Genomic DNA, 27,847 nt, shown 5'->3' with positions numbered 1-27,847 from the left:
ACTTTCTTCCTCAAGTACGACATGTAAAACACAAAGGACACTAAGAGCTTACAACCTTACAACACACACAAACATGCACAATAAGGTAACTAACGCACTGACCATGATTCATACTACTAATCTCACACCGCTATCTATTGTTTCTCTTGCTTCTAATCCAATCTTCCCATCACTCCTTCATCAAGCTGTCGTACTAAAGCTGTCTTTCTCGCCACCTCAACAAGGTTGTGGCTGTGAGGATTACGACCAAGTGAGAGAGATAATCAACCTCCTCATACGACCGTCGAATGACATCGCCACTCATCGTATTGTACATCCTTCTCAACACATAGTCGATAGACAGCTCATTATATTTCCCACACTCGCTGCTCATTAACTTACTCAACATCGAAACAACTCAAGGTATAGCCATACACTCAACCGACCGAAAGCTTCATCAAGATATCATCGTTCAACGCATACATTCCAGCATCTTGGAACCCCTTATTCGCAGGACCTACACCCTGGCAATCACCTTTCTACTACTTCCTACGTGCTTTGGCCCAAGCTACCAGAATGCAATACTACAATAATCCGATGATGGGTGGTGGTGGAGGGATGATGGATCCTAGGATGCAGCAACAGATGCAAATGCAGCAACAGCAGCAACAGCAGCAACAACACATGCAAGGTATGAATGGTATGAACGGCATGAATCCCATGGGTATGGGAATGGGGATGGGCATGCCTGGAATGCCTGGTGGGTACGGCCAAGCATGGAGGCAACTCGTGAGTCCCTCCTCATTTTATCAATATAACGAGTGGCGATTAACGATGAGTATTGGATTCGAAGGGGTATGACTATACGTTACCTACCTTAGGATATAAGCCTGAAGCTGGTTGGGGAGCGTGGGACTTGGTGAGTGGTTCTGTTTTCCTGACCAAAAAAAAATCGTTGCATCGCTGAATAATTCAAAACTTCATCAACCGTCTTTTCTCTTCTGCCTATCGATCTTCCCTTATGTTGGGATCGCATCCAGGCATCCGCTCAATATGCAGGACAAAGACTCGAAAGATCGTTTTTCGATAACATCGTACGTCTTCTTAGGGAATATCAATACTTGAAGCACAAGTTCAAGCATGAGACACAGCAAGGCAGAGAAGGCTTACATGAACCTGAATCCCCCTCATCACCGAACTTCTTGAACAAACAGATCTCAACATTGACCAACTTTTTCGCGAACCGTCATCTCTCCGAAGAAAGCGCTAGAGAATCTCATTATAGGGTGTATCATAAGATGGACGGCGCTGATGCGGGGAACAAAACTCTCGGTGGAGCAGCAGCTTATCAGTCTTATCTGTGAGTTTGATATCCCAGCTGGTCCTATGAATACGAAGCTTACGATGGTTGTTGCAAAGTATCTGGGACAGAGATCATTATACGGCGTTCCATCAGATGCCTACTCAGGAGAATAGGGAAAGACTGGTCGGTCTAGCTGTGGCCGAACGTGAGTCTTCTTCGCATTCATCTTTACGGCATCATACGCTTCATTTTGCTGAACATTTTGACTCTTATTATGCCATAGTATTCAACATCTGGGATCGCGTCCAGCCGAGATCTTCGAGAGCAAACATCGAAGATGCAGCTCAATATGCGGCCGCCACTGCGAAACACCTTTACGACAGAGTAAGCTGTCCGCCCGAACCCTGGAACGAAGCCCAGCTAACAGCGTTCTTTAGCACTACGATCTGCCTTCCGCTCACAATCACTCCCATCGACGAGGTGGATCGCGCTTTTCCGGCTACGGCGCGGACAACGAAAGTGACTCAGACGACGAAAGACGCAATAGACGAAGAAGCTTTTATGGTGGTCGTAAGTTGTCTCCTATCTTCTATAAATTCTTAAGACTGGTCGTGTGCTGAAGGACGCAGCAGAACAACAATACGGTATGGGCGGTATGCAAAATCCGATGATGCAAGGTGGACCAATGCAAGGGGGGATGATGAATCAGAATCCTATGATGGGTTCTCAAGGCATGGGACTAGGTATGCCGGGTATGGGCATGGCGCAGCCTGGTATGGGAGCTCTGGGTATGCCTGGAGCGATGGCTGGAGGAGGGGGTATGATGAATAACCCAATGATGAATCAGATGGGCATGGGAGGCATGGGAGGTATGGGCGGGATGAACGGAATGCATGGGATGAACGGAATGAATGGGATGAATGGAGGCATGATGCAGCCTGGAATGATGGGCGGCATGGGCGGTATGGGAAATATGGGAATGATGGCTGGAGGACCGTTAGGTGGGATTCCTGGAAATCATGGGCAGATGGGAGAGGCTCAAGCGGGACCGGTGAGTCATATGTCTTCGCACTCCAAGCGGTAGCGGCTTGATATCCTCCGGTGATTCATGATACGGTCTCATTCTTCCTTCATTCACATGAAGTCAACCCAGCGCTCTGACAGAAACTACATCCTTTACATCCTTTTCTTCCATGCCTTTGGGTTGAGCCGGCATGAGTGTCGATTCTTTCAGGAATGATAAGCTGACAAGCAGCCTAATCAGGGCATGCACCCATACACGTACGGTGGCCAATCAGGCGTAGCATATGGTAATCAGCCAATCGACCAGATGGGTATGCCGACATTTCCTGGAGGACCCGGAAGGAGCTGGTACGGCTATGGACAGCAGAGGTATTTTTAGATGAATTTAGTGACCTGTCACAAGCACAAGCAGAAGGGGGAGGAGCGGGAACGAATGGAGATCAAGATATCAGCGATGAGATGCAGAATGTTACGCTTGGTCAAGGACGAAGGCGTAGAAAGAAGAGTGTGGCGTTCAAGAAAGATGATGAGTTGGTAGAGGTCATTCCGAAGAGGTAGTCTCAAAAATGACGGGAGTGGTAGATGGTGCGCTTTACATCGAGGGGATCAAGATGCAGATGACTGTAATGTAGGGTTATCATATTCCATATTGCCAATAGAGTGTGCATCGTGGATCGCTGAGCTCGTGATTGGGACTAGGGCTTCACAGGTAGAACTGCCGTTGAGTCGCGCAGCTTGATGAGCAGGTCTCAACCACTGAGCATCTAAGATAGGATAAGATGCATGTAGTACATAGAGGATATATGACAAATCTGTATGTCCGGTTGAGGCCTTTGAAGAAAGTAGCATCGAGTAAATTAGTAGGTAGTCTTGTAGAATCCATGAGGGAAACTTCTTCCAAACGGATTGGTCTTGCCGACTATGGGTAAAAACGTCAATCATCAGCGACAGCGAGACAGGGGGTTACGAAGATGTTAGCTTGGATGAATTGGGAAGTTGGCAGATGATATAATACTGTATACGATCCCATGGTACGATTGTGCGATCGTGGGAACACTCACCGAATCCTCCGAGGTCTGGTCTGCGGGGCATAGGCCCGTATTTGGGCCACCCATAATTAAACCTCATCCCTTGTCCCCCTCCTTCGAGGGTCAAACCATACACGCCCGTACCCCGACCTTCTTGCGCGGCGATGATGGCTGGCGGTAATCCCCATTCGGGGAATTCAGGCAGATTCCACGGGACATGACCCCAGTATCCGGTCGAGGGCCCGCCGGACTGTGCGGATAGATGAGGACCGTTCAGGTTGCCGTTAGGGAAGAAGGAGGCGCCGGGGTATGTTGAGCACAGGGGATGGAGGGCGAAGGCCATTTTGAGCAAGGGTCCGAATATTGAGAGGCTTCAGTGCGGTCGCGATTGGCAGTCCCAGATGGATGTCGGTCCAGTTTATAATTGAATTGAAAGGTTGTGATGTTCGAGGTATAGTCGCTCTGGCTTGATTGCTTCTGCAGGTTAGGAAGGGGATTGATACTCGTAGTCAGCAGTGCCGTGTATGTTCAGTAACTATTGTATAGTGAGTGTAATCAAAATGCGATGACCTATGATAGAAGTTAAGTGACGAGGTATTTGAATTAAATAAAAGTTTCTTCTGTTGAACATCGCACAGCAAATGGGGCGGAGGAAACAGAAATCAGATATCAGAATCAGAATCAGAATCAGGATCAGGATCAGAACAAAGGAATAATCAGCAGACGATACGGTACTTCATTTATCCTCCTTTGTTCAGTCCGTGAGTCCGCAAGCAAGCTGGAGCAAGGACTCAATGGAGGACCTGATAGTCCTTTCCATCCTTCGAGCTACCGTGTTCCATGATGTGGTGGTCGGTTAGAAGAACAAAGGAATGCAATCTTCAGCAAGCTCACGCTTCGTGCAACGCGAACGGTATCAGGCGCATAGCAATGTCCGTGTCAGTGAGTGTGGACATGATCCTTCAAGATACAGCTTGATGTTCTCGTGTCTGGTGACAAAGCCGTCCGGACACCAAATGACACAAAGCATGAAGTCACATACTTCTTTCGCTCTTGTATTCTCTAACAACCCGGTTTTTATCTTATCTCCCCACAATTGCGTCATTGAAACAACCCTGAATGTCGTCATTCTCTTCCCTTAACTCCTTACCGCCAAGGTACAGGTGACAGCTGTTGTGAGACTAGGCTGGACTGTAACAAGCGATGAAACGTGGAGCATGGAGATGGCTCCTGCCGCTGCAGCAGGGGGGAGAGCGTCGGTCAGGCGTAAGTATGCATGATATCGAATGTTCTGGAATCAGCAAATATCATAATTGCTACGACGACTGCGGAATGTCGTTCTACTCGTGATTTGCTTATGACATGGTATGACTCATACACTCATACCGTATTATATTGCTCGTTCCTGGTAGTCAAGTTGACACCACGCATCAACTTGGCTTCTTCAGCTTATTCACCGTACACCGTGGTCCGTGGTATTCGGGTCTGGCGATACTTCGGCTGTACGGCTGTACAAAGAAGACAATTCGACTAGTCACTCGACTTGACGAACCCTTGTTCCTTTGTCTCCTGGATCAGCCAACATGCAAATCATGAGTCATCCTTCATTGACAGATGGACATGGTCACGTCATGCACATCAATTGAAGTGAAGTGACGTGATATGACTCAACACCCATCAGCATGAGCAATGTAAATATCAATGCAGTGCACCGTGAATGGACGAGGTGCAAGGTATATAAAGCCTACTTGTCTGACGCAGATCATAACAACTTCCTCTCAAACAATTTCAAACGCATCATCATACAAGTACAGCAGGAATCAGAACAACTTCAAACAAGATGACGTCTCACACCAACACTCATAATAACGAGTAAGTCCTCTTCCTCTTCTGCCCCCTCCTGAACCGCAGCCCACACAAAAACATTACAACTGCTGATCCCATATGTAACAGCGCCGCAGCTTCCAACGCTAAGCCATCTATCGGCCAAAAGATCGGAGGAGGTATCGAGGAGATAGGTGAGTGAGATTGCAACATCCTTCATCCACTCTGTGAATTCACCGTCCATTCAAGTCAGCTTGATCCTTCCATACGATACGTACACTGCGCCCTTCACTCTCCCCCTTGATTAACCGTTGATCTCGGCCGACTGCCGACTGCGGCAAAAGGATTCTCAGGCTGACCTTGTCCCAATTTGTCCTTGTGTGGCATTCGCAATTTGTAGTCGGCAAAGTAACCAACAACCCCGGAAAAGTCGCCGAAGGAGAAGCTAAGAAACACGGTTATGCCGGCCCTCCAGGCGGACCCCAAGGATACAATCAATCTCTGAAAGAGGGCCACAATCCAGGTGGACCAACAGGCGAACATTCCGTCAGCCATTCTGGTGCCGGTGCCGGTGCCGGTGCGGGACAACATGGTAATACGCACGGTATCAACACTTCCAACACCCACGGCACGACTGGTACCCACTCCACACACGGTGCTACCGGTACTCACGGTACCTCCGGTACAACTGGGTCACACTCTCATGCTGGTACCGGCACTGGAGCCGCGGCTACCGGTGCTGCCGCTGCTGGTGTAGCTGGACACTCCCACGGCCACGGGCATGAGAACAAACACGAAAATTCAACACTCGGTAGCACTGGCTCTGGAAGTCATAACACCCACTCCGGTATTGGCGGAACCCACAACAACACTAACACTCACTCCGGCCTTGGTGGAAACGGAAACACTCACTCCCACTCTGGCGGAATCGGAGGAACCGAGCCTTTCCCACCTGGTCAAGGTGAACCAGGCCTCGGTGGACATCCTCAACAACACCACTCCTCAGGCGGTGCTGGCGTAGGTTTGAGAGGTCAACACTCCGGCTTAGGTGGAGCTGGGGCTAGTGGACCCACGGGACATTCTTCAGGAATACCACTTGGTAATGAGACTGTTGGAGGGGGACACCATACCGGATTCGGAGGACAAGGACAAGGACAAGGTGTTACCGGTGGATCTCATATCCCCGGTACTGGTTCTGGAACTGGAACCGGGTCCCATTTGCCTGGAACTGGAGCAGGAGCTGGAACAGGGACTCACGGAGGACTAACGGGACATCACGGAGCAGGTACCACTGGATTAGGCTCGGAAAGTCAAGCTGGTCAAGCTCCATTCGGTGGTCCGGTAGGATCTGCTGGTGGAAGATATTAAACTTGTAGCACTTAGTCTAGAGTCAAATGTAGCTGTAGTATTGTGAACCAAATGATGCATCCGATTCGAATATGCAGTATTCCGATATGCTATCATTTCACCATAAGTGCAAATGCAATATGAGATGATATGTGTTGGTATGACCATATACAACATATGATGTGACGAGCGGATACCTTTCGTACGACTGACCTATCGTGAGACTCTGGACTATTCCACTATGGATCTAATTTATCGACTCCTGTCTTAGCTATACATTCTTGAACCATCAATCGGATCTACGCACCACCGTCAGAATCCGTGGATCAGCTCAATATGCAATGGAAACTGTAAATTTGGTAACACGAGGTTAATCACGAGTCATGAGAATCCGACGCTTGAGTCCATCAAGCCAATCAGATGAGAGGATAAGCAGAAATGAACAGGGATGAATAGCAAATGTGACAGCATCTGCGCCAAGTCGAACCGAGACAACTCACATCTATAACACCTGTTTCGACAGCTTTGACATTCAACAGGGGCTCGTGCTTTTCCGCGCTCGTCGTACCTTCTGGATCTTGGGAAGTGGGTGGATGAAGGGTATCACCTGCTAAAGCCGGGATCCATGGTGGGACCGACTACAACGGCAAGAAAAAGTCAATATCACAGCTTAGCTTTAGGTGTTATTCTACCTGAGTGGCTTGATGTGTCGAGAACTCACACCGTCGTCGTTGGTATTTGTAGAGGGTTCAAGTGAGTCGTTCGTTTCTATGACTACAGCAAACGTTGTTTCGCCTAATGGGTCGGCAGTAACATCAGCATAGCTGGATAAATGATATCGAATAGACCGGTGAGATTGGTGTCCGATCCAACTTACCCTTATTATCCAGTAATTGCCCATCTAACGCGTTCAACTTGATCAAGAATCCTCTTAACATCAATCCTAGCTCATCTGCATTAGGTGCACCAATCAGTCTATTCGATTTTACCATAGATGTTAGCTGCTGGTGTATAGAGCGCGGGTATGCGATATGGAAGGCACCAGTCTGAACATGAATGGGCAAGACAAATGCATATTGATCTGATTCGGCTGAGATGAGAAACGACTTACCCAACTTCAGTCCCACGACCATCTCGTAACCTTTCCAGTTCCGCCAGATAACCCATATCGAATATCATCCTCTCTCGGGGTAATCCATCTTCCACCCCCTTTATGACTACGGTCATCCGCCTTAGTCGCCCAATATGTATCTCAGGCGCGAGTGAGGAGATGACGTTGGTGATGTACGCTCGGACTTGAGGATGACGGGATTGATAGATGGGAACTCCGTGAGCCCGCCGGCGGGCAAAGGTCGTAGCTGGATAGACTGAGCGGAGGTATAGTATTGTATGAAGAGAGATCTCCACTAAGCGAAACACAATATTGAATGGACAAGCTTATCAGCTTCTGGTCGCCAATTCATCGGAGACAATCAAGCTGAGTCGACTAGATGGGTATTTGCTTACGGAACGAGATTATCGCGTCTGCTATATCTGTGACAAATGATCGTAAGTCATCATCGCATAGCTCATCTAGCCATGAAGGTGTTGTGAGTGAGCAGGCAGCTCACCTTTGTAGCTGAGTCCCGGCTGAGGGTTTGTCGTTGTCATGGTCTCCGATGTTCAGTCGGATATCCTTCACAGCTGAATATGGACAATCAACGATTTGTGAGACTCATCAAAATGTCAACATCGACATTACGTCAACCGGAGTGAGCGAGAGAGTAAAGTCACGTGGTACAAGCCAAAGAGAGGAAGTCACGTGATCATGCGATCGAAGCTTGGTTTCATCGATACCCTGAGATAAGCTTTGAGCTGATCTGAAACCACAGAACGTGAATTTCCTCAGCTGTAGCCAAAACAGCAGCTCCTTTTGCGGATGGAATTCCACCCGTCCATCTTCCGCTCAAGTCATGAGCTGACGTCTCAGAGCGGACCAGGTCCTATAGGTAACCTAGTCCTCCATTGTACATGGACATAGCCATGCATAGGCGAGGGCGACCAGATAAAACACGATATATCCGGCAGTCCCGGCTTCTAGATAAAATCATCGGAAAGACTCGGAAAGCGTCAGGAACGTATCTAGAGATATTTTCGAATCTTATCTAAAAATTCGAAAATCTCATCTCGCAAGCCGGACATCTGCGAAATATGGGGAACGATTTTCCATTCGCACAGACTCGACTGGCTGCTCTGAACGCGAGCGAGCCAGTGAGTGAGTTGTGTAATGTTGTGGGGCATCGAGTCGATGGAGTGACAGGATTTAGAGGGTGTAGGCAGTACCGAGCGCAAGTGAGCGATGAACAACCAGTCATCAAACAGACTCGAGTCATGACGTGACGCGACACAAAATGATCTGCAGATTGGTCCTCCTTACTTCTTTCCTGCTTCTCATCAAGAAGTAGTTGTAAGTGTCCCCGAATCACACACGATCAAGATCCCGATCCAAATCGGTCTAAGCTCGTGATTTACCCCAAGGAATCTGTGAGAGCTCCTCTTGTCGTGTGACGCCTTTGGTTTGGTTCCCAGATTTTACCCCACATTCCCGAGCAAGAGCGAAGCAAAGTAAAAGTGAATTTCGAATTTCAATCGTGTTCAATTCAATTCGATACCATACCATACCATACGACATCACCGCACATCTCATATCCTGCATTCCGGCCTTCTTCTCGTATAGTATATATGTGTCTTATATTTGCATAAGAATATGAGATTCCCCTCCTCTGTCCTTTCTCTGATCAAGAATAAACAATCTTTCCAACTTTCTTCATCGGTAGCCAGATCTACAATCACGACTTCACCTTCGCCTTCATCATCAAGAAGACTCTTATCTACCTCAACTACATATATAAATAGTCGTATTCACTCTTCATCACTATATCTCTCACGTAGACCTACGATACAATCTCCTAAAATGGCAGCTGCAGTCGCTCAAGCTTTCTCATCCATCTCGAATGGTACCCTCACACCCCCTTATACGCCTAACGGCACTGACTCTAAAGAAAGTAAGTCACGTCACACCTCACTACTATGACCGTCGACCATCTCACCCCAAGCTGACATGCATGCATCCCTCACTCAGTCTCCCGATCATCCTCCCCACACCCTACAATCACCTCGGAGCAAAATTTGCTCAGACTCAAGGCACACTTGCAAAACCTACCTACCGACTTACTCAAGCACGTCCACCTCTCGAAGATCAGGCGCGAAGATCCCGCTCTATACTTCTCTGCCATCAGAGACGACTTGACAGGACTGTGAGTCGTTCGGTTATGGGTGTCTCCACACATCAAGATTGTAGGCTGTGTCAACCACCCCAACAATCTGATCATACATGATCACTCCCATTCCTCCAGGTCATATGACAATGCTGATCTGTTGTACTCCCCCCTAGTGCACCTATCGTATACACACCTACTGTCGGCGAAGCATGTCAAAAGTACTCGCACATATATCAGGGACCCGAAGGTCTCTACCTTTCCATCGACGACAAAGTGAGCTTCCTTACACATCCGGTTCTCTCATCCCATCCCATCTGATCTGTAGCTGCCAACTGGTAGAAGCTGACTGATGGATCAATCGGTTTAGGATCGAATCCCCGAAATCCTGGCTGAGTACGCTGCAAATCTGTCCACCACACCCCAAATCCTCGTGGTCACCGACGGTTCGAGGATTCTCGGTCTAGGTGATTTGGGAATAGGGGGTATGGGGATCTCGGTTGGAAAATTGAATCTCTACGTCGCCGGTGGTGGTGTCAACCCTCATGGTACTTTACCTGTTGTACTGGAGTGCGTTCAATCCTTCCCTACCGAGGAATCGCAACTGCGATTGCTGACAATCTAGTTACAGTATGGGAACAAACACTGAGGCTATAAGGAATGATCCTTTGTACATTGGTCTCCGTAGACCAAGAGCCAGCCTCGAAGAAGTAAGTCAGCTGAAAGACATTGTTGATCCTAGTAGCTGACGAAGGTGAATCAGGCGACCGAATTCATGGACAAATTCATGGCTGCTGCTTCTTCTGCTTTCCCCAAAGCTGTCATCCAACATGAAGACTTCTATTCTGAAGCTGCCTTTGCATTCTTGGAGAAGTACAAGAACCAATACAGGATGTTCAACGATGATATTGAGGGGTAAGCCTTCGGCTCTTACATTCGCATGAAAGCGAAATGCTGATCAACGCTCTCTGCGGCAGTACCGGTTCAGTCATTCTTGGTGGATTCATGGCTGCTGCCAAGCAAGCTTCGGCTGCTTCTGGCAAAGCTCTCAAAGACCACAGAGTCGTCTTCTTGGGTGGTGGAAGTGCAGCTGTTGGGTGAGTTTGTCTGTCTTGCTCCTGCAATGAACCACAAGCTGACGTTTCGCGTAAATCAGTGTCGCCAAAGAAATGATGAACTTCTTCAGGATGCAAGGGCTGACTGAAGATGAAGCCCGAGAGCGATTCTGGTTGATCGATACCAAGGTGAGCTGTCGATATGTGGTAGACTCGATCAGAAGCTGACCGAAGTTGTTATAGGGATTGATCACCTCTACTCGACCCGATGTTGTATCCGGTAAGATCGCATCGCACAAGAAATACTTCATCCGAAACGACACCGAAGGCAAAGAATACCCCTCTCTCGCCGACGTCGTCGAATACGTCAAACCCACTGCACTCGTCGGTCTCTCCACGACATTCGGAGCATTCGGCGAAGACGTCGTGAGGCGAATGGCCGAATTGAACGAAACTCCTATAATATTCCCATTATCGAACCCGACCTCCAAATGTGAATTGTCCTTCTCCGATGCACTGGATTGGACAAATGGGAAAGTCCTTTTCGCTTCTGGTTCTCCTTATGCGCCCATCGAACGAGATGGTCTGCTCCGAGAACCTGGACAAGGAAACAATTTTTTGGTCTTCCCCGGTATCGGTTTTGGTGCTCTGCAAGCTGGAGCTACCAAAGTGTCTGAGGGTATGATCACTGCCTCGGCTATCTCGCTCTCGGAAGCCTTGAACGATGAGGAGAAGAAAGCGGGTCTGCTGTATCCGAGATTAGATAGGATCAGGGAAGTCAGCGCGAAGGTAGCAGCTGGAGTCGTCAAGAAAGCGCAAGAGGAAGGGCTGGACACGAATGAAAAGCTCCGAGGTCTAGGTGAGTCACCTGGCCGATCACTAGAGAATGTTCAACAGTAGCTGATGAGATTTCTTTCCCGCGCAGATGAGAAGGCTCTTGTTGAGGAGATGAACAAGGCCCAATGGTGGCCATGAGCGTCAACGTAGTCAAACATTAAGACTGCATCATTCGCGATTGATAGTTTACTAAAACTCTTCCGTTTTTTACTATGCCTGTCCTTCTTTGTTGTTAATAGGACAATAACAGCTTTTCTCTTTCCCCTTTCTGGGTGAGATCATACATTCATACTCTATTCGTGGTAATCAGCAGATTGTATATAGGAAGTAGGAATGAACATGCATGAAGAAGGGCAATTGTCGAGCTACTTTACTCACTGAGAAGTACAGGACGAAGGGCTGCAGCGGGTATCGCCGGGTAACGAATCCGAGATTTCAGAGTTGCTGATGAGAAGTTATCTTCGGTTCGTCAGTAAGAGTCATTCATCTAGAAAATTCAAACAGTCTAACCGTTACATCACGTCTTCAGAGCAGAATCGCGATCGAAAAGGCCGAGACAAGGCTGGAATGTGTTCCTTGAATGCTGAACCGCTCTCAGATGCGTCGAGAGCTGCCGAAATATCGGTCGACTCCCTCGCAAAATTCACCCCTACACGTATATTATCGGAATCCACATCGACCGGATCAATCTATATACTAGGTACACTGCACGATTCACCTGCCATAGTGCATATCCAGAAAACTGTTCTGGAGTCTGCGAAGGCTGGGGATGTGTTGAGGGGCTTGGAGAAGATTGATTTGTTTTTGGAAAATCAACCTGTACGTAGAGCTAAATGTTATAACCTATCGCTCTCCTTCCAAGTGCACAATAAGATCATATCAATTTACACGAGCTCGACCTGGGGCTGACGACAACTCCTACTCTGACTCTTTTTTCTCCGGTTGTACGATTGGTCATGGCGATATCTTCATCTCGCAGTATTTCTCCTCGCACGCTTGGATACGACCAACCCCCGACAGAGCACCCGATCTTCAAATCAAGATCATCTGTCCAGCGACCGAGACGCACATCAAGAAATACTCAGAGCAAGAAAGATTTATCGTCTGTGAGACTCCTGAGATATACCGGGATGTCGTACTGGGGTATATCAATGGGTTTGATGAGAGTAGATTAGGCTGGTGAGTTGAAGTCTGGGTTATACAATTCCGCCTTGTATACCACACCGCACGACGCGATTTGAGACGAGAGAAGATCACGACTACCAGCTGCACGCAGTGCTCATGATTCATATCAAGCTCGATGCTGATCTGTCTGACTGTGGTTGTAATAGGGTATACGCAATCCTCGACGGACGAAAAGAAGCTGAGAGGATACTTTATCGTAAAGAAGGCGATGAGGAGGGGTTCGTGATTCTTCCCGATTTGAAATGGGATCAGACGTCCATGAACGCCTTGGTAAGTAGCCCGAAAACTTCATTCGCTCCAGTGCATAGCATCTTGGCCTTGGCGCGATCTCAAGCCTGAGGTATATTGCTGTCGGAGTAGAGTGTACAAGTGTGACTGATAATTGATCTGCTGTAGTATCTGACGGTCTTGGTTCAAACCCGTTCTATCAAATCACTGAGAGATCTCACGCGATCTCATATACCTTTACTGAACTCAATCAAAGAGGCGGTTTACGATACTGCCAAGCAGAAATATGGAGTTGGAGCAGGAAAATTGAGGTTGTTCGTGCATTATCAGCCTTCTTATTGTACGTTGTCCATCAATCTTTTCTTTCGTGCCTCATGTGCTCAAATCAAACGCAATGACAATGAATACATCTTTGATGTCAAGGAACACCTCGCGGTCAAATCATTGCGCCCACGACAGTGATACTTTATCGATGCTGATATTGGTGTTCGGTGCGCATAGACCATTTCCACGTTCACGTCGTGCATATACAGTCAGAAGCTTTCGCTGGGATGTTAGTCGGTCAAGCGCATATGCTGGATGATTTGATCACCTTGGTGAGTACCGATACTACACATCTATCTGGCTGCTTTCACTCTCAATCAAGCTCCCACTCCTGTTTGGTCGGACAGCATGAATTGTCGATCCAGTCCGACCCGAATCCCTTGCGAATTTCACTCCCAAGCCATTATGTGCGAATGATGAGACTGATCACCGTGATTGACTTAGCTGGAACTGTCGCCTCCGGATGGACCGTCTCTCCTCGCCCAGAAGACGTACACGTATCCCCTTGGAGTCGAACACGGCTTGTTCGAAGGTATGAAAGCTGCAGGAGCTATACTGGACTAAACCTCGAGCAATGTCGTGGTAGGAGAACGGCTCGATCATGGAAGATCGACTGGTGGCTTAACATCATCTGAACGGCAGTATCATGGATGTTGTGTCAATGAGGCCGGGACTAGCCAGAACACGATCGCCGGTCAACAAGGCGAATGCATCACAGGACAAATACGTATCGTATATACGGTCTATACTTTGAGCGATTTCGAAAAGGTATTGCAATCTCGACGTCGGCAACAGTATTGAGGGGTCCTCTTGATCCCTCGCTTTCCTCGACCGCATGATCTTGCCATATGAGTAGAGTAGATAGATTTATAGATGTATAGATATACCATTGGATGCAATCAGATACAGTAGCAAGTGACAGCGTCTTCATCAATCCGAGTCAAGTCGCCTTTCGTGATATGGGCAAGCTCTCTGTCCTGTGGCTTGATAACTTGACATATTGCCTATCGAATTTATCCTGCTCAATATATCTTGATAAGACCTTGATCTACTATGCTGTTGTCCTTTTGATCCTCGAAGTATAATAATCGCCCAATCTGTTGGTCGACCAAATCAGAAGCTCTTTCCCACTTTTCTCTGACTCTCATTCGGAGAAGCTTGAGATGCTGCTGTTGATGCTTTTTCTGATTTTGATCTCGCTTGATCCCGATGCCGTTCTTCATCCAGACGATCTAGAGATTCTTGCGAAACAACCACTTGACCCATTCCGCGGGATAACAATTCTGCCCTTTCCTCGAGCGACGAAGGTAATGGTACATCTTGGACCTGATTCATCAGGCCTATCAATCCTGATAATTCCTCTATCAGGTCTTGTTCTTCCGCAGAATTCTCTGGAGGCGGATTCAACGCTGAGAGGGTATGGAGTTTGTGCAGTTGTTCTCGCGTGATCAGAGATCTCGTTTCGGAGACATCGATATCGGTATCGGTAAGCTTTGCGCTGTAGCTGGGAGTCATCGGAATCTCTTGTGAGCTACCTTGAAGGGTAGAAGTGGTTGAGTATAATCTGAGAGGTCGCATGATCTTCATGTGTGTTCCTACACTTCGCTGACGCTGAAAGACGGTTCGAAGAACGGATAATCTGGAGGAGGGTGTCAAGGCGGACATGTTGTTTCGCGTTTTCAAGTAGTGCCGATTGTGAGATGATAGGAAAGATGGGTATTGGACAGATGTTTCCAAGGTTGCTGAATGTCGTATGAGGCCGAATGCAGGGTGTCGAGCCTATATAAGGAATAAGAATGAAGTTCGGATCGTATGTTGGAGAGGAGAGAATAAGTGACCATAATAATGGTCTTAACGTAAATTCAAGTTCGGCTTCGAACGATTCCGATTGACGTCAAAAGTCAGTCAAAAATCAAGTGCGCGAACTGGTTCAACCTTGTTTCTCTATAACTTATTGCATTTTTGTTACTTATTGCATCGTTCTTCGCTTCTCGTACAGTCTTCGAAACAGTCACATACCTCTCCGAGCATACTGCATCAGTCATACATATCACCTTCTAGTAACCTGAATCTGGAAGCTAGCACATCCGGATATCACTGCCTTACTAAAAATGGACCACTCCCGACCTCCAACAATGGGCGAACCCTCCAATCCGTCATATACCGTCCTGAGGATCAAGAGAAAGGCTACTGAAGCTCCCTTGTCATCGCTAGGTACGCTTGCACACTTGCAATTCTAGCTTCTTCAATTGTATTCTCACTGGACATCGTGCACCTCACTGCTCGACACCCGATCATCCATGACATCTGGAGTAGAATAAGAACTGATTAAGCGTCTGCTCCCCTCGATACTTTAGTCATCAACGGCGAGCGCAAGATCAGCACGAAGCGCCGGCGAGATGTGTCTGGACGACCAAGAGGAGTGTTTAGGCTGGCGGAGACGGTACCTGATACATGGCAAGGAAAGGGAGAGGAGGGGGAGGTCCTAAAGGTGAGTGGATTGAAAGGCAACCATACCCTCTCCGTCTTGCTCTTTACGTCTTGCCTTCGCTTTGGACGAGGACAAGTCAGCTCATAAACGCTCAGACCCGTATACAAGGCTTGATATCTTCATCCTCCCAACCGGACTCTCCCGTCTCTTTACCTAGGTCACCTCTTGCATCCCAACAAAAGCCCGTGGATCCTATCATCACCAAACAAGATAATGCAGATGAAACTCACTCTCAACGGCCGCCCGACATAACATCGGATCGCCGTAGATCATCAACCCAACCCACCAGCCAAGGCCAGACGCAATATCGAGTGATACCCCCGATGAGTCCTCGAACGAGGTCCATGTTACCGCCTAGAATCGTGACTATAGCTGAGTAGGTTCCATGACTCAGCTCATATATCACAAATCGGCTGTTTGGCTGATGATTGTCTAAATCATGTCTAGAACGGAGAACCAATCGCCGCTGGTTTTTGTAGATGCGCAAGCTGTTCCTTCGTCTTCCAAGAGTATGGCTAAAATTGGAAATGCAGAGGACGAGAAGGAGATGGCGACGTTCTTGCCCATGCTCGAGGAGTACTTGAAGTGTGAGTCTACGTATATACACTTCCCTCACAGACTTATCACTTCACTTCATCAACCGCATCAATGATTGATAGAATTTCGCATCGCAGTGGAAGAAGCATCCAAAACGCCGGAGTCTATCAGTACACCTGCAGAAGACGAATGGGTATACGATTTATACTATCGGGACAACACGTCTGTGCCGTTAGGCTTAGGTGCAGGAGACGGAGTGACTATAGGTGAACTGTAGGTTGAAGACAATTTCATCTCGGGTTCTAAAAACCCGGATATCCCAATGCCTGGGTGTCTGTTTTCCGATGCAGAATCGCTGAGAAAAGATGTCAACGCACTGTAGACTCGGCTTCGAAGATATCTCACCGCCTTCTTCAATATCAGGCTCAGAGCCAGAAGACGAGGCGGACGAAGATAGCAATGATGAGGATTATTACCGGAACGACTATCCGGAAGACGAAGATGCCGATGAGGATATGGAAGGGTTCAGAGGCGGTGGAGGAGAAAGTGATTGGAGCGATGAGTTCGAGGATGAGGGACAAGACGACGAGGACAGAGGTGAATGGGGATATCGATGACGAGTGGAGACCGGTATGACTTGCTTATATAAACCATTGCTTCCAAATGTCACCTGCTGGATACTCAAATTCGCTTATACTGTACCATCGCTCATCGCTCAATAGTAAGATACTAAAATGTAGCATATCAACCATACTCAGCATGCATACGGGACTGCCATACTATCAGTCAATCTCGAGGCTGCAATTCGGACATATCAGCTATTCTGATCTTGTTCCCTTTTTAGAAAACGCAGGAAGCCAGATACTTGATTGAGCTTTTCCCATTGACAACACACCTCGTTCTGACCATCTTTCAACCCGCTATATGCGCAACGATGAGCACGTTCTTCCCCTCGATGCTAATCCGGCCATCTGCAAGAAAGGAAAGGCTATACTCAACATCGGAGGATAGATAGGCATCAAAGGATGGTCTTTGGATCTTATCGCTTAGGCCGCATATATATCCTGCTATTTATTCTGATCCCCCCTCTTTTTTCCCTGTAATCCTCACTTCCGACATCGCATCCCTTTCGAACATAGCTGGACTATACCGAATAAACGCAACCGCCCGAACTCAGACGCAATGAGCAATTTACAAGATATTACGCATCTCCACGCATTCCATTTGGGCTCAACAGGTCGAAGAGACTCTGCTCCTGCTGTATTGACGCAGAATGTGGATGTGAACAAGCAGAAGACACCCAGTCACAAATCGCAGAATGGTTATTCTCGTGAGTGCTGAGATCATCAATTTATGAACCATTCAAAACATGTGCATGCCTGATGGGGTGTTTGCGATGCACTTGTGTGGTGTGAGGACCATGCTGATTGCTGCGACACCTTGTGATGCCGCAGGACCCAGACAAGGAGTAGATGCAAGGCCCGTACTGCCCAAGTTTCTTATTAATATTACCTCAGGACCATTGAGCTGGGGATATAAGTAGGAAGCGATGGGACATTGAGGGGACTGGGAGAATCACGGTATCGTACTTCAAACTTCTGTCAAGTGTGTTTTGGGTTAAGTCGAGAACGTACTGTGTATTACCAAACATGTACACAATAGACATATCTTATGCATAGATATTCTAACAACAAGTGACAAGATGATTCAACGCATTCTTGTAGACAATACCGTACAAAACCAGAATGTTGACCATGCGATATCACATCATATCAATTTATATACCTATCCCATTCTTCGTGGAAAATCTTCTCAGAACGCATCGCCTCCCTCTTATTGATCTCAATGAGATAACTCCAGAACCCATCCGAATCCGCATACTTGATACAGACCCCATCGACCATGTAGATGATCTCCTTGGGTCTGTCCAGCGGATCGAAATGCTTGAGCATGACCGTAGCGAGAAAGGCCATCATCCACATGATGAGCGGGTAATTCGGAATCTTCAGAGAGTCAATGAGTCTAGCATTGGTGAAGAGAGCCATGTAGATGGATATGGGGATCGAGCCGAGGAAGAATAGCATAGGTACGAGGCAGAGCTGATCGCATGTCGTATCTATTTTTCGCGCTCTACAGGGGAGGGCCCATGCCCGGGAATCATCAATCAGCTGGATTTCCGTACATCTGTATACCTGAGTCCGAGTCGACCGGACTTACAAGTCAGGTTTGATTTTTCGGACACAAGAAGCGGTCGGATACCCGATTATGATGAAGCATACCACACATGCAATGAAGAGCTGCAAGGTTGTTTTTGGTCTGGCGAGATACAGTGATTCGTCAAATAGGTCAGCGAGGATATACTAGAAAGCCAGACTGAGCTGAAGGCGGAGGAAGTAATAAGTCGAGAAAGAGTGGCGGGAGTGAGTCAATTGGCAGATGAAAACCACTTACTCCAAGATGACAGTGAGATAGTCGAAGATTTTTGTCATGCAAAATACGAACAAATCGAATGTCTCTCGTAGGCTAAATCAGGATACATCAGCTGAGCTCGACTATAAAGGTCATTGATCGCCACCAAGGGCGTTCGAGTAGAATGTAATCGAGAAAAGCGACTTACAAGCCAAGGAGACCTTGATATCGCTCCGTATCGAAACAAGAGCAGAGTTGAGTCATGGTCATATTGTTGTCGCCCATATCGTACGATCCGCTCATGTTCGTCAAATTTGAGATGACACTCTCTGTGATATTGACGTTGTGTGCCATTCTTGATCGCGAGTACAGTAGAGTGATTTGGGCGCTCAGTATGAAGGTGCAAGTGATTGTATTTGCGAGTTACGATATGGAGAATGCGGAAGGAAAAGAAGAGAAAACATCAGAAATGACCACGATCGTGTATGATATATATGCATTGGGACAGTACAGGTCAGACTACTTGGGATATGGAGGGGCCGAGATGAACATTAGGTTGCGACTCGCGTACATACGAGCTTACATACGTCTAATGTAACGGAGATGGATGTCTTAATTTCTGCAGGGTCGGAAGGTGTAATGTTGGTGAGGAGAGTACGAATGCCACATTGCGCACATCTCCACCGGAAGCTGACGCATACTGTACTGTAGTCTGGGTATGTATCCCGACTTTCAGTACATAGAGATGCGCGGCTCACTGAGGCATTAGTGCCAAGTACGTTGCTACAGCATACGCTTGTAGTGAAGGTTACAGTTTACACTTCATGATAATATGCCGAATGGAACGAGTCTTGTCATTGCCACACGCATGAAAATACCTAGCAATCTGACCTGTTCACGAAATTTGCCGAAATCATTATGACAGGAGCCCTTGCTGTTATATAGCAGACCATTCCAATGAATAGGTACTGCATGAGATGACCATATGCATCATGATATCTCCCTACCCAACCTTGAATCGCCTATCGTGATTCATTTGCTCCTAAAATATCGAACAAGCCCGGCACCACTAATCCGGAGACCAAATAATTTCCCGCATGATGGATTGCCTCTGCTCGCTCGCCACTAAGATCTAGTCGGCCTGTGATAATCGACTACAGTAATCCATAGCTGCCCGTAGATCCCGCTTCATCTCATATTCCACTCCTCCATCCTCCTCATCTCTTGTATGATCTACGCCAACGACAGGTTTTCCGGAAATAGCATACCTCAGCATGAATCGGAATTTTTCGTTGTATACGGGTAAGCCAATCAAACTCATCAGGACCGTGCCCAAGATCGCTAAATCTTCATTAGGTTTCACGGACGAGGTGACTGCCGATGCCGATGCCAGCTGGGCTATTTGGCTCTGTACTATCTGCCAGATATACGAGGTGAGATACAGGAGGTATGCCGAAAGGAAGATCCGGGGGATATGAACAGGTACGAGAAACGGATCTTGCGTTTTATCATTACAGTTTGGTGTTTTTCTGAAGAGGTAGTCGCGCACGTACAATCAGCTTGGGCGCCGTTCTATTGATTTGTAGGGAATACTAACCTTCTGACAGTCGGACATCCTTCACAGGATCGCATAGCTTTCCTCAGGGTACAGAAGCATGATACGATTCCAACTATCAATAGTATACAAGCTGTAGAGTCCAGCAGCGTGATTGGATTGCTATGCAGACATTTATCGTCAAACTGCTTCCTAAGGTATGATTGGGATCAGACGGTGCACTTCCCAGTATAAATCCATGATAACGATGTTGGCGTGATAGGGTCTTATACTTGCTCCGCTACGTATTCAGTCCAGGGTGTTGCTGTAAAATGCGTGAGAGCTAGTATGATCAGAATTGACTGGTGGAAGAGACAACGCTTCATATTGATGTGTTATATATATACATGAGTATGCCTTTGTTCATCTGAAGATCATCAGCCGATCATCAACCTCACCGGTCCGACCCCGTATACATGTGTACATGACTCGTCTGACTACCGTAGCCCTTAATCGCCTGACCGTACTCTACATAATTGAAGCTTTGACAAGTTCGTGCGAATCAAACACAAAAGAAGCCTGAAGGGTTCGTTACCCTATATACAAATCACGATAGACCTAGTGATCATGATCCGAGACGAATATAGTATCGGGATGAAAGGGACCTCAATTGAATATCGATCAATTATCGAACGCGCAAGGATATACGAGTGACTCCCTGAGTCTCGCACATACGCACATACATCACGAGGTCAAGAGCAGGAACTAGCAGATAAACACGATTGTTCAAGGTGTTTCATCCTGAATTTGATCATCAGATCCGAATTATCGGTTACCGTACTGAGTGATTGATCGTAGCCCGATCACATCGGGTTCAAAGCGTATTCGTACTACAAAACAGATTTTTTACCGATATATATCCTGAGCTAAAAGTACAACGTCTACAAAGTCCAAGCAGGTATGAACGCATGAATGACTCTCTCTGCCTCATTCGACCCCTCGTGCACCAACACACATATACACATGATCACATCCCTGTCGACCTCGCCAATCGAATCGCCTAAAAGCCCGATCTCAGCTGATTCTGTCGTTCCTTCACGAAATCCGTTATCGCCGCTTTTGTCTGCGGCTCAATGAACAGGAACTTTTGAGCGGGTACACTGAGCTGTAAAGCCGCGTTCGTAGTCGCTTCGTTGACTGTATCTTCGAATAACTCTTTACTGAAGAATTCCAACATGACTGTATCCTCCATCTTCAATCTGTTCCGCTCCCTGTCCCAAAGATGAAGCTGGTCGACTATCGTAGGGTGAAGCAGAGGAGGCGGGGAATTGTACATCTGAGGATGTGCGTGACTTGAGAGATACGCTATAATCTGGTTCGCGGAAATCCCTTTTTCCATAGCTGATTTTACGTTCTTACGATCTAGTTTCCCCACAACCAGATTAGGGTATCGTATCCGTATGTCCACGAAAAGGTTCAGGATGGCTATCTCCAACTCATTGGCTGCCAAATATGCATCTCGTCAGTCAGCTGATCCGGCGGTTCGTAGCAGGGTGAAGGGGAAATGATATAGTCCAGGGCTTTATACTCACATGTGTATGCGTATATCTTGTAATTCGTCTCCAAGATCAAGAATCGCTTTTCGTCCGCGTCTTGACCCTGATTAGTGGCTGCGTCACCACTGCATAAAGCAGTAGCGAGGTGTGTTGGGTAAAACTGGTCTGCATCGGGCGACGGACGATATATGAAGCCGTATTGAGCCAGGTCATTCAACGCTGATAAAGTGTGTGGGAAGGATCTCGATGCCGAATAGTCCTATTACGAGTGCACGTGAGCTGAGAGGGATTATACGTCCGACCGCATCGTATTTCCAGCTTACCTGACCGAGTTGCATGCATCCTAGAGTGAAGAACATCGACAAGACCTCTGCAGACCTTTCTGAATTTGCCTAAAGCGCGAGCGCATTCGACAGCTCAGCTTGCGCGCTTTTCTGATCGTTGATCGACCAATTGGCTCAGTCTCACCTCTTTGGCATTCAGATAGTACATCAATATTTCCCATAATTGAGTTTGACGGTCCTCAAGCAGAAACTGGAATCCCTTTGAAGTGATCGTCATCCTGTTCAGATTGGGCCGTTGTCCCGTAGCATCGGACCTGTTGCGAACAGTTCAGCTAATCACCATTCCGGATGACACGCTGACTTACGGATCGATCATCAGTCCACTTATATGCAATAGCTCTAAGACTTCGGGCTGAGGTAGAGCGACTGAAAAGCCTATTCCCAAACCTGACGAGACCATATATTTCAGTATGCCCTAGGAAAAATGGTCAGCTCAGGGCAATCGATGTAGAAGTTAAGGTTGAGCTCACTTCAAAGGCTTCTTCGCCATATGCGATCAATTCTTCCTGGCTTGGTACTTCCATATCGTCTTCTCGATCAAATGGTACACCAAAAGAGTTGGAAGTTCCCCTATGACATTACAGCCGAACCGGGTCAACCTCAAGCAAGGCAATCTTGTAATGAGACGAGAAGAACACCACTCACAGCCCCGTCAAAACGTTCCGCAACCCTTTCTTGAACGCGTCATTCGATAACCATATGTTTTTCCCCTTCTTCAATATCATAGGATGCAGAATCTTCCGCTTGAGAGCAGGCTTCATCACCTCATCGACCCTGTATCAATTAGACTTCGGTGAGTCTACAGGTCAAAAGCTGATTTTGGATGCGTGCCTCACTCTTCTAACGAAGTTTTGATATCCATTTGAACAAAACTCTTCACCTCGGTCGTGCGCAGTGGCTGATGCGACCAAAGATGGTGTAATATGATATGCCGACATACTGGCGGTAGCGACCTGTATACATGCTATCAGCACGCATTTCACACTGCCTTTGGATCCAAACAGAAACGACAGCTCACCTCAGGATGCACAGACATACTGCCTCCGACTTGTACAGCTCTTCGAAGTACGATTGATGTTGATTATCGAGGAACGTGTCTAGCGCAGCAGTCGGTGAGGTCGAAGCTGACGATGAGGAAGACTCAGCTCGCGGATGGGAGAACGAGGGCTGCACCATCTTCGACGTTGAGATTTGGTCGTCGGCTGCGATCTCTGCTGGGAAGAAATACTTCAGATAGACATGTCTCCCTGCACCCCTTTGCTATGGTTGATCGTCTCGAGCTATCAAGCGATATGGCAAGTGATGACATCACCAGAAATCGACAATCCCATTTTGATTCCGTTAAAGTTATTTATGCCGAATGGATGACCAAGTGGAGGGCGATCTCTTCTTCGACTTTTTCAGCCGGTCACCAAACTATCCATAACAACAGTAAACTCGTTTCGCTCGTCGTCCGGAGCCGGCTTCCCCTCACAAGATCATCAGAACCCATCTCACCCTCAGCAATTCTCCCGAGACGAGTAGCTTTCATAATGCCAATGTCCGATTTGACGACGCGACAATCGATATTCTTGACAGCGGCAGCAACGGCAATAGCCACGACCTCGGTCATCCTCTCCTATCAGGCTTTACGAAGGGAACATCGAACGACTAAGCTGAAAAAGCAGGTCGGCGAAGATGTCGAAGAATGGGAAAGGAGTCGAGCGGGTAGCGGACTCGGTACACCGGATGAGAAGATAGAAAGGATAGTCAGGAAAGATAAAGAATGGAAGAAAGGTGAATTCGATGAGAGCTTGATACGAGAGCAGGTGAGCTCGAGACCCCTCTTGTCCTCGTCCTATTTTCCCATTCACTCCCGTACGCCTTGTCTCTCTCCTCTCTCCTCGATCGCTCACTGCTGTCTCCCGCGTCCTTGACTTTCCATCTAGGCCAGCGGAGTCATCGCTGATCGCCTTCCATAGCTTACAAGGAATTACAATTTCCTGGGCGAAGAATCGATGGACAAAGTACGGAACTCGTATGTCGTGGTCGTCGGATGTGGAGGTGTAGGAAGTTGGGCTGCTTTGATGTTGCTCAGAAGGTACGTTGATTTTGAAGCTGATCACTGAGGCCACGTGATGTAGCTGACACGTCAATGAGCAGCGGCGTCGGTCGAATACTACTAATAGACGTGAGCTCAGCTGTTCAATACATGATGAATTATGGTTTAAGACCATGTGCTCCTGTAGTTCGATCTCACAACGCTATCATCTCTCAACCGACATGCATGTGCCACATTGGAGGACGTAGGTACGCCTAAAGTCATAGCGACGCAGAAATTCTTCAAGAAGATAGCTCCATGGGCTCAGTACGTCTAGCTCATCTCATCGTGATATCTCAACATGATGATGATGGACGTATCACTGATTTTGGTGCCGTAGGGTCGATGTACAGGTCGGATTATGGCGTAAAGGGACGGAAGCCGAGCAATGGCTGGAAGGCGCAGACTGGGTGGTGGATGCTATAGACAATTTAGAGACTAAAGCGGATCTTCTAACGCATTGTCAGAAGAACGGTATCAAGGTCTTCGCAAGTATGGGTGCGGGAGCCAAGAAAGATCCTACGCGAGTACAGATCTCGTGAGTCAGCTCGGATGTTTTGGTCGCTGCGTACCTCCAGAGCTGATTAGTGAATTCATATCTCCCCAGAGATATATCGACTACCCAAGAGGATCCACTCGCCAGATCGGTGAGGAGGAAATTGAGGATCAACAGTATCACAGGTGGTATACCGTCAGTGTCTCTCATCCAAACTTGCGATAAGGAATCCCAGGACTCACATCTGAGACGTATCCACAGTGTCGTCTACTCAACTGAGATACCGTCAGAAGTGAAGTTGCTGCCTTTGCCGGAAGAAGAATTCCAAAAAGGTGCCGTCAAAGAACTACAGGCATTCGACGACTTTAGAGTCCGCATATTACCTGTTCTCGGACCTTTACCAGCTATATTCGGTTTGGAAATTGCAACATACATCTTACTTGATATAGCAGGGAAACCTTTGACGGACTACGCGGAGATCAAGAATCGAAGGAAGGTATATCAGTCTCTCGAGAAAGCTTTATTGAGGTCGGAGAAGAACTTCAGGAATTTAGAATTCATGGAACGATTACCTATCTCATGGGAAGATATTGGCTTTGTTTTCGATGAGCTATATAACGGGCGGACTTCCATACCGCCTTACGAAATCGTCTCGAAATTCGCAGTGGTCAGATGGGACAGGAGTAAGGATTTGGATATCGGAAATATAGTAGTAATGAGTGCGAAAGACGCGACGAATCATGAGAAAGTGTGTTTGAAAGATGCACAAGGTCTGGTAGAGGTGTACGGTCAAGAGGTTGTCGATAAGGTGAAAAGAAAGAGTGAGGAAGCTAGGCGGGTGATGAGCTGGAGGAGAGATTGAGAGTAAGAACGGCATATGCCTGAACTTTCAAGAGACAAGTGTTGATACGGTATACGAGGAGTCGCACCTGGAGTATAATATGCATCTCTCATAACGATCTCCTGCTGAATCATCCCTAGTCCCACCGCCACAAGCGGAAGGATATCGAGCAGCAGCAAGTCAAGAGGTCAATGAGTCATACCCATGAGCATCCAGGCATCCAAGTAATTATACCCGACTGCTCCTCGTCATCCTGAGGGGGAGCTCTGTGAGATACCTCGGCGCTTTCTGAAGGTTTCTCAGTGGTCGTCTCCCCGCCTTTGATATTGGTCGACGCGATGACTCTGCAAACGCAATTGGAGGCTACTTTGGATTTGCCTTTCCAAAGCCACCCGTCCTTCTGGATCAAGGTAATATCGAACGTCTCGTCGACAGTAAGCTCGCCAGGACACTTCACCCAGCTAGCTGGATTGGACAGATCTCCCGTGATCTTGTCATTGAGCGATATCGTGTCCATCCAATGCTTGATTGATTCATTGGACTCTAGTGTATTGACGTCGTCGAGGCGGCATTCTTGCCACGTTCCAGACGGATCATCACCGATGGGTACACTCCCGTAAATGATCAAGAAATGATCGCATCCCCTGATCATCTCTCCATCGCCCCTCTCATCTCCACTTTCAGTCCCCACCGCCCGCGAAAACTGCTGCTGGCCCTCAGATGTGGTCCCGATTGGTCGCAAAGTGACAGTAGACGAACCTTTTGACACGAATGTGAAATGTATGTCGTCGTTCACTTGGTATGTGTGCGTATCACTGAGCCTGAGCGGAATGAAATCGGAGATCAGTCTTCTGCGTCCGTCAGGGTCGGCGAAGGTGATTCGGTAGTTGGTAGTCTGAGGATGAGAGGAGGGGTACTGGTAAGGCATCTTGAGAGCTTGAGCTAGGCTGTATCAGATTGGCTGACTATAATACTAAGATGACTCGACACTAAATTGAGTAGAGCCGGATAAGCTGTGCTTATAAGAGCAGCGGCGAGGCAGCATTTGGGCTCAAAATACAGTACGGACCCACCTGATCATCGAAGGCTCAATAGTGTAAAAGACTGCGCATGCATGATAATGGAGCTTAGTCAGAGTAGCGAAGGAGTGAGTGAAAAATGACGAAGGGTTCAAGGTCATGTGAATGGGAGTGCTAGTACTTGCTGAGAAAGGCCCAGCACATCATGATATGATGAGCGAGATGTATGTGGCAAGAGAATCTTGGCAACGGGATATCTCAGCCAAGGACGAGGTACAGTTAGATTGTGGTCGTTCGCGAGGACATGGCGCGGCGCAGGAACGACATGAAACGGAACGCACGGACAGGCCATAACATGAGATATTGGTGATGGAAGCTCTCAATCAATCACAGAAAACAGGACTGTCTTTTCCTGCCAAATTTCCGATACGCTGGCTGGTCTGGTCGTGCCTGCTTTAGCCAAACTGTTTCATCTTCATCTTCATCGCATCGAGGTGTTTCACTGTACCTTCTGTACCCACTGTACCTCTGCACCTCTGAATTTCAACGCCAGCTGCGGCTGGTGTCCGGAACGATTCCGAAAGAACAGCTTCAATCCAATCAAGTCGAGCTGCTCGGAACGTAACTCATTCCGGATCTTTGCTGCGAGCTAGCTTAGACGGTCTCGAGTAGTTAGATGCCGGCGGCGGCCATTCGTACGAGTACTATCTTTCTCTATTGTCTGTTCGGTCCGAAGTACCGCTATATATGCGTCGGAAAGAACCCCTCAATCCGAGAAAGCGAGCACGGCTAGTGCGACAGGGTCAACATTCATTTACACACTATATTTTCATTGGATTCAGGTTCTTCAAACCTGAAATTGAGGAACCCTCAAAATGAGCTGAGCTGGAAATAGATCACTCGGACATCATCCATGTAAACGGAGATATATGAATGCCACATCACATTTCGTTGATGGCTCCCAATCCGTGAACGGCTTTCGGAAAGTTCGAAAATTGTGGCATGTAGATCATGGAGTACGAGTAAGATTACGATTACGAACGTTTGATCAGATGATCAGACGATTCGTTAACAAAGTTTGGAATTGCACCAAGGTACGAGGTCCTGAACGCGGAGGAGAAGAAGTGGGAGCAGGGAAGGGGGGGAGGGG

The 27,847-nt window shown here is 47.6% G+C and overlaps 13 protein-coding genes across 13 annotated transcripts; 7 read left to right on the top strand and 6 right to left on the bottom strand.

Annotated features, from left to right (window-relative positions):
• Positions 1-555: 555 nt before the first annotated feature.
• I303_105523 (uncharacterized protein) lies at positions 556-2,684 on the top strand (the record flags this gene model as incomplete). The annotated part of the gene is made up of 8 exons (XM_065969189.1): positions 556-768; positions 833-898; positions 1,020-1,339; positions 1,399-1,487; positions 1,566-1,666; positions 1,720-1,852; positions 1,915-2,333; positions 2,547-2,684. The coding sequence occupies 8 exons, from the start codon at positions 556-558 to the stop codon at positions 2,682-2,684; spliced, it is 1,479 nt and encodes a 492-aa protein (XP_065825261.1).
• Positions 2,685-3,162: 478 nt separating this feature from the next.
• On the bottom strand, positions 3,163-3,676 carry I303_105522 (uncharacterized protein; the record flags this gene model as incomplete). Its single annotated transcript, XM_018408330.1, has 2 exons — positions 3,163-3,224; positions 3,367-3,676. 2 exons carry the CDS (start codon positions 3,674-3,676, stop codon positions 3,163-3,165), a joined length of 372 nt encoding a protein of 123 aa, XP_018262021.1.
• Positions 3,677-5,173: 1,497 nt separating this feature from the next.
• Positions 5,174-6,525, top strand: I303_105521 (uncharacterized protein; the record flags this gene model as incomplete). Its single annotated transcript, XM_018408331.1, has 3 exons — positions 5,174-5,205; positions 5,287-5,351; positions 5,558-6,525. The coding sequence occupies 3 exons, from the start codon at positions 5,174-5,176 to the stop codon at positions 6,523-6,525; spliced, it is 1,065 nt and encodes a 354-aa protein (XP_018262022.1).
• Positions 6,526-6,743: 218 nt separating this feature from the next.
• On the bottom strand, positions 6,744-8,154 carry I303_105520 (uncharacterized protein; the record flags this gene model as incomplete). The annotated part of the gene is made up of 7 exons (XM_018408332.1): positions 6,744-6,803; positions 7,005-7,142; positions 7,226-7,299; positions 7,382-7,479; positions 7,616-7,910; positions 8,011-8,037; positions 8,115-8,154. The coding sequence occupies 7 exons, from the start codon at positions 8,152-8,154 to the stop codon at positions 6,744-6,746; spliced, it is 732 nt and encodes a 243-aa protein (XP_018262023.1).
• A 1,303-nt stretch (positions 8,155-9,457) lies between these two features.
• I303_105519 (uncharacterized protein) lies at positions 9,458-11,791 on the top strand (the record flags this gene model as incomplete). The annotated part of the gene is made up of 10 exons (XM_018408333.1): positions 9,458-9,548; positions 9,626-9,800; positions 9,938-10,037; positions 10,132-10,331; positions 10,393-10,471; positions 10,525-10,676; positions 10,739-10,858; positions 10,918-11,005; positions 11,060-11,675; positions 11,742-11,791. The coding sequence occupies 10 exons, from the start codon at positions 9,458-9,460 to the stop codon at positions 11,789-11,791; spliced, it is 1,671 nt and encodes a 556-aa protein (XP_018262024.1).
• A 429-nt stretch (positions 11,792-12,220) lies between these two features.
• I303_105518 (uncharacterized protein) lies at positions 12,221-13,954 on the top strand (the record flags this gene model as incomplete). The annotated part of the gene is made up of 6 exons (XM_018408334.1): positions 12,221-12,472; positions 12,633-12,832; positions 12,985-13,108; positions 13,235-13,406; positions 13,568-13,662; positions 13,835-13,954. 6 exons carry the CDS (start codon positions 12,221-12,223, stop codon positions 13,952-13,954), a joined length of 963 nt encoding a protein of 320 aa, XP_018262025.1.
• Positions 13,955-14,441: 487 nt separating this feature from the next.
• I303_105517 (uncharacterized protein) lies at positions 14,442-15,055 on the bottom strand (the record flags this gene model as incomplete). Its single annotated transcript, XM_065969188.1, has 2 exons — positions 14,442-14,527; positions 14,620-15,055. 2 exons carry the CDS (start codon positions 15,053-15,055, stop codon positions 14,442-14,444), a joined length of 522 nt encoding a protein of 173 aa, XP_065825260.1.
• Positions 15,056-15,501: 446 nt separating this feature from the next.
• Positions 15,502-17,035, top strand: I303_105516 (uncharacterized protein; the record flags this gene model as incomplete). The annotated part of the gene is made up of 6 exons (XM_018408336.1): positions 15,502-15,604; positions 15,748-15,881; positions 15,977-16,257; positions 16,329-16,468; positions 16,556-16,691; positions 16,801-17,035. 6 exons carry the CDS (start codon positions 15,502-15,504, stop codon positions 17,033-17,035), a joined length of 1,029 nt encoding a protein of 342 aa, XP_018262027.1.
• A 565-nt stretch (positions 17,036-17,600) lies between these two features.
• On the top strand, positions 17,601-17,961 carry I303_105515 (uncharacterized protein; the record flags this gene model as incomplete). The annotated part of the gene is made up of 2 exons (XM_065969187.1): positions 17,601-17,748; positions 17,873-17,961. The coding sequence occupies 2 exons, from the start codon at positions 17,601-17,603 to the stop codon at positions 17,959-17,961; spliced, it is 237 nt and encodes a 78-aa protein (XP_065825259.1).
• A 229-nt stretch (positions 17,962-18,190) lies between these two features.
• Positions 18,191-19,130, bottom strand: I303_105514 (uncharacterized protein; the record flags this gene model as incomplete). Its single annotated transcript, XM_018408337.1, has 4 exons — positions 18,191-18,548; positions 18,636-18,734; positions 18,870-18,941; positions 19,036-19,130. 4 exons carry the CDS (start codon positions 19,128-19,130, stop codon positions 18,191-18,193), a joined length of 624 nt encoding a protein of 207 aa, XP_018262028.1.
• Positions 19,131-21,421: 2,291 nt separating this feature from the next.
• Positions 21,422-23,437, bottom strand: I303_105513 (uncharacterized protein; the record flags this gene model as incomplete). Its single annotated transcript, XM_018408339.1, has 9 exons — positions 21,422-21,864; positions 21,954-22,176; positions 22,241-22,309; positions 22,386-22,515; positions 22,567-22,676; positions 22,732-22,831; positions 22,907-23,035; positions 23,098-23,214; positions 23,280-23,437. 9 exons carry the CDS (start codon positions 23,435-23,437, stop codon positions 21,422-21,424), a joined length of 1,479 nt encoding a protein of 492 aa, XP_018262030.1.
• Positions 23,438-23,793: 356 nt separating this feature from the next.
• I303_105512 (uncharacterized protein) lies at positions 23,794-25,699 on the top strand (the record flags this gene model as incomplete). Its single annotated transcript, XM_018408340.1, has 7 exons — positions 23,794-24,069; positions 24,223-24,341; positions 24,404-24,431; positions 24,490-24,608; positions 24,682-24,879; positions 24,949-25,032; positions 25,099-25,699. The coding sequence occupies 7 exons, from the start codon at positions 23,794-23,796 to the stop codon at positions 25,697-25,699; spliced, it is 1,425 nt and encodes a 474-aa protein (XP_018262031.1).
• A 175-nt stretch (positions 25,700-25,874) lies between these two features.
• I303_105511 (uncharacterized protein) lies at positions 25,875-26,606 on the bottom strand (the record flags this gene model as incomplete). Its single annotated transcript, XM_018408341.1, has 1 exon — positions 25,875-26,606. The coding sequence occupies one exon, from the start codon at positions 26,604-26,606 to the stop codon at positions 25,875-25,877; it is 732 nt and encodes a 243-aa protein (XP_018262032.1).
• Positions 26,607-27,847: the final 1,241 nt, after the last annotated feature.

Source organism: Kwoniella dejecticola, chromosome 6, assembly GCF_000512565.2.
Source record: "Kwoniella dejecticola CBS 10117 chromosome 6, complete sequence".
Lineage (NCBI taxonomy): Eukaryota > Fungi > Basidiomycota > Tremellomycetes > Tremellales > Cryptococcaceae > Kwoniella > Kwoniella dejecticola.
The sequence above is the reverse complement of the archived record's forward strand: the minus strand, read 5'-3'. Positions and strand labels throughout refer to the sequence as shown.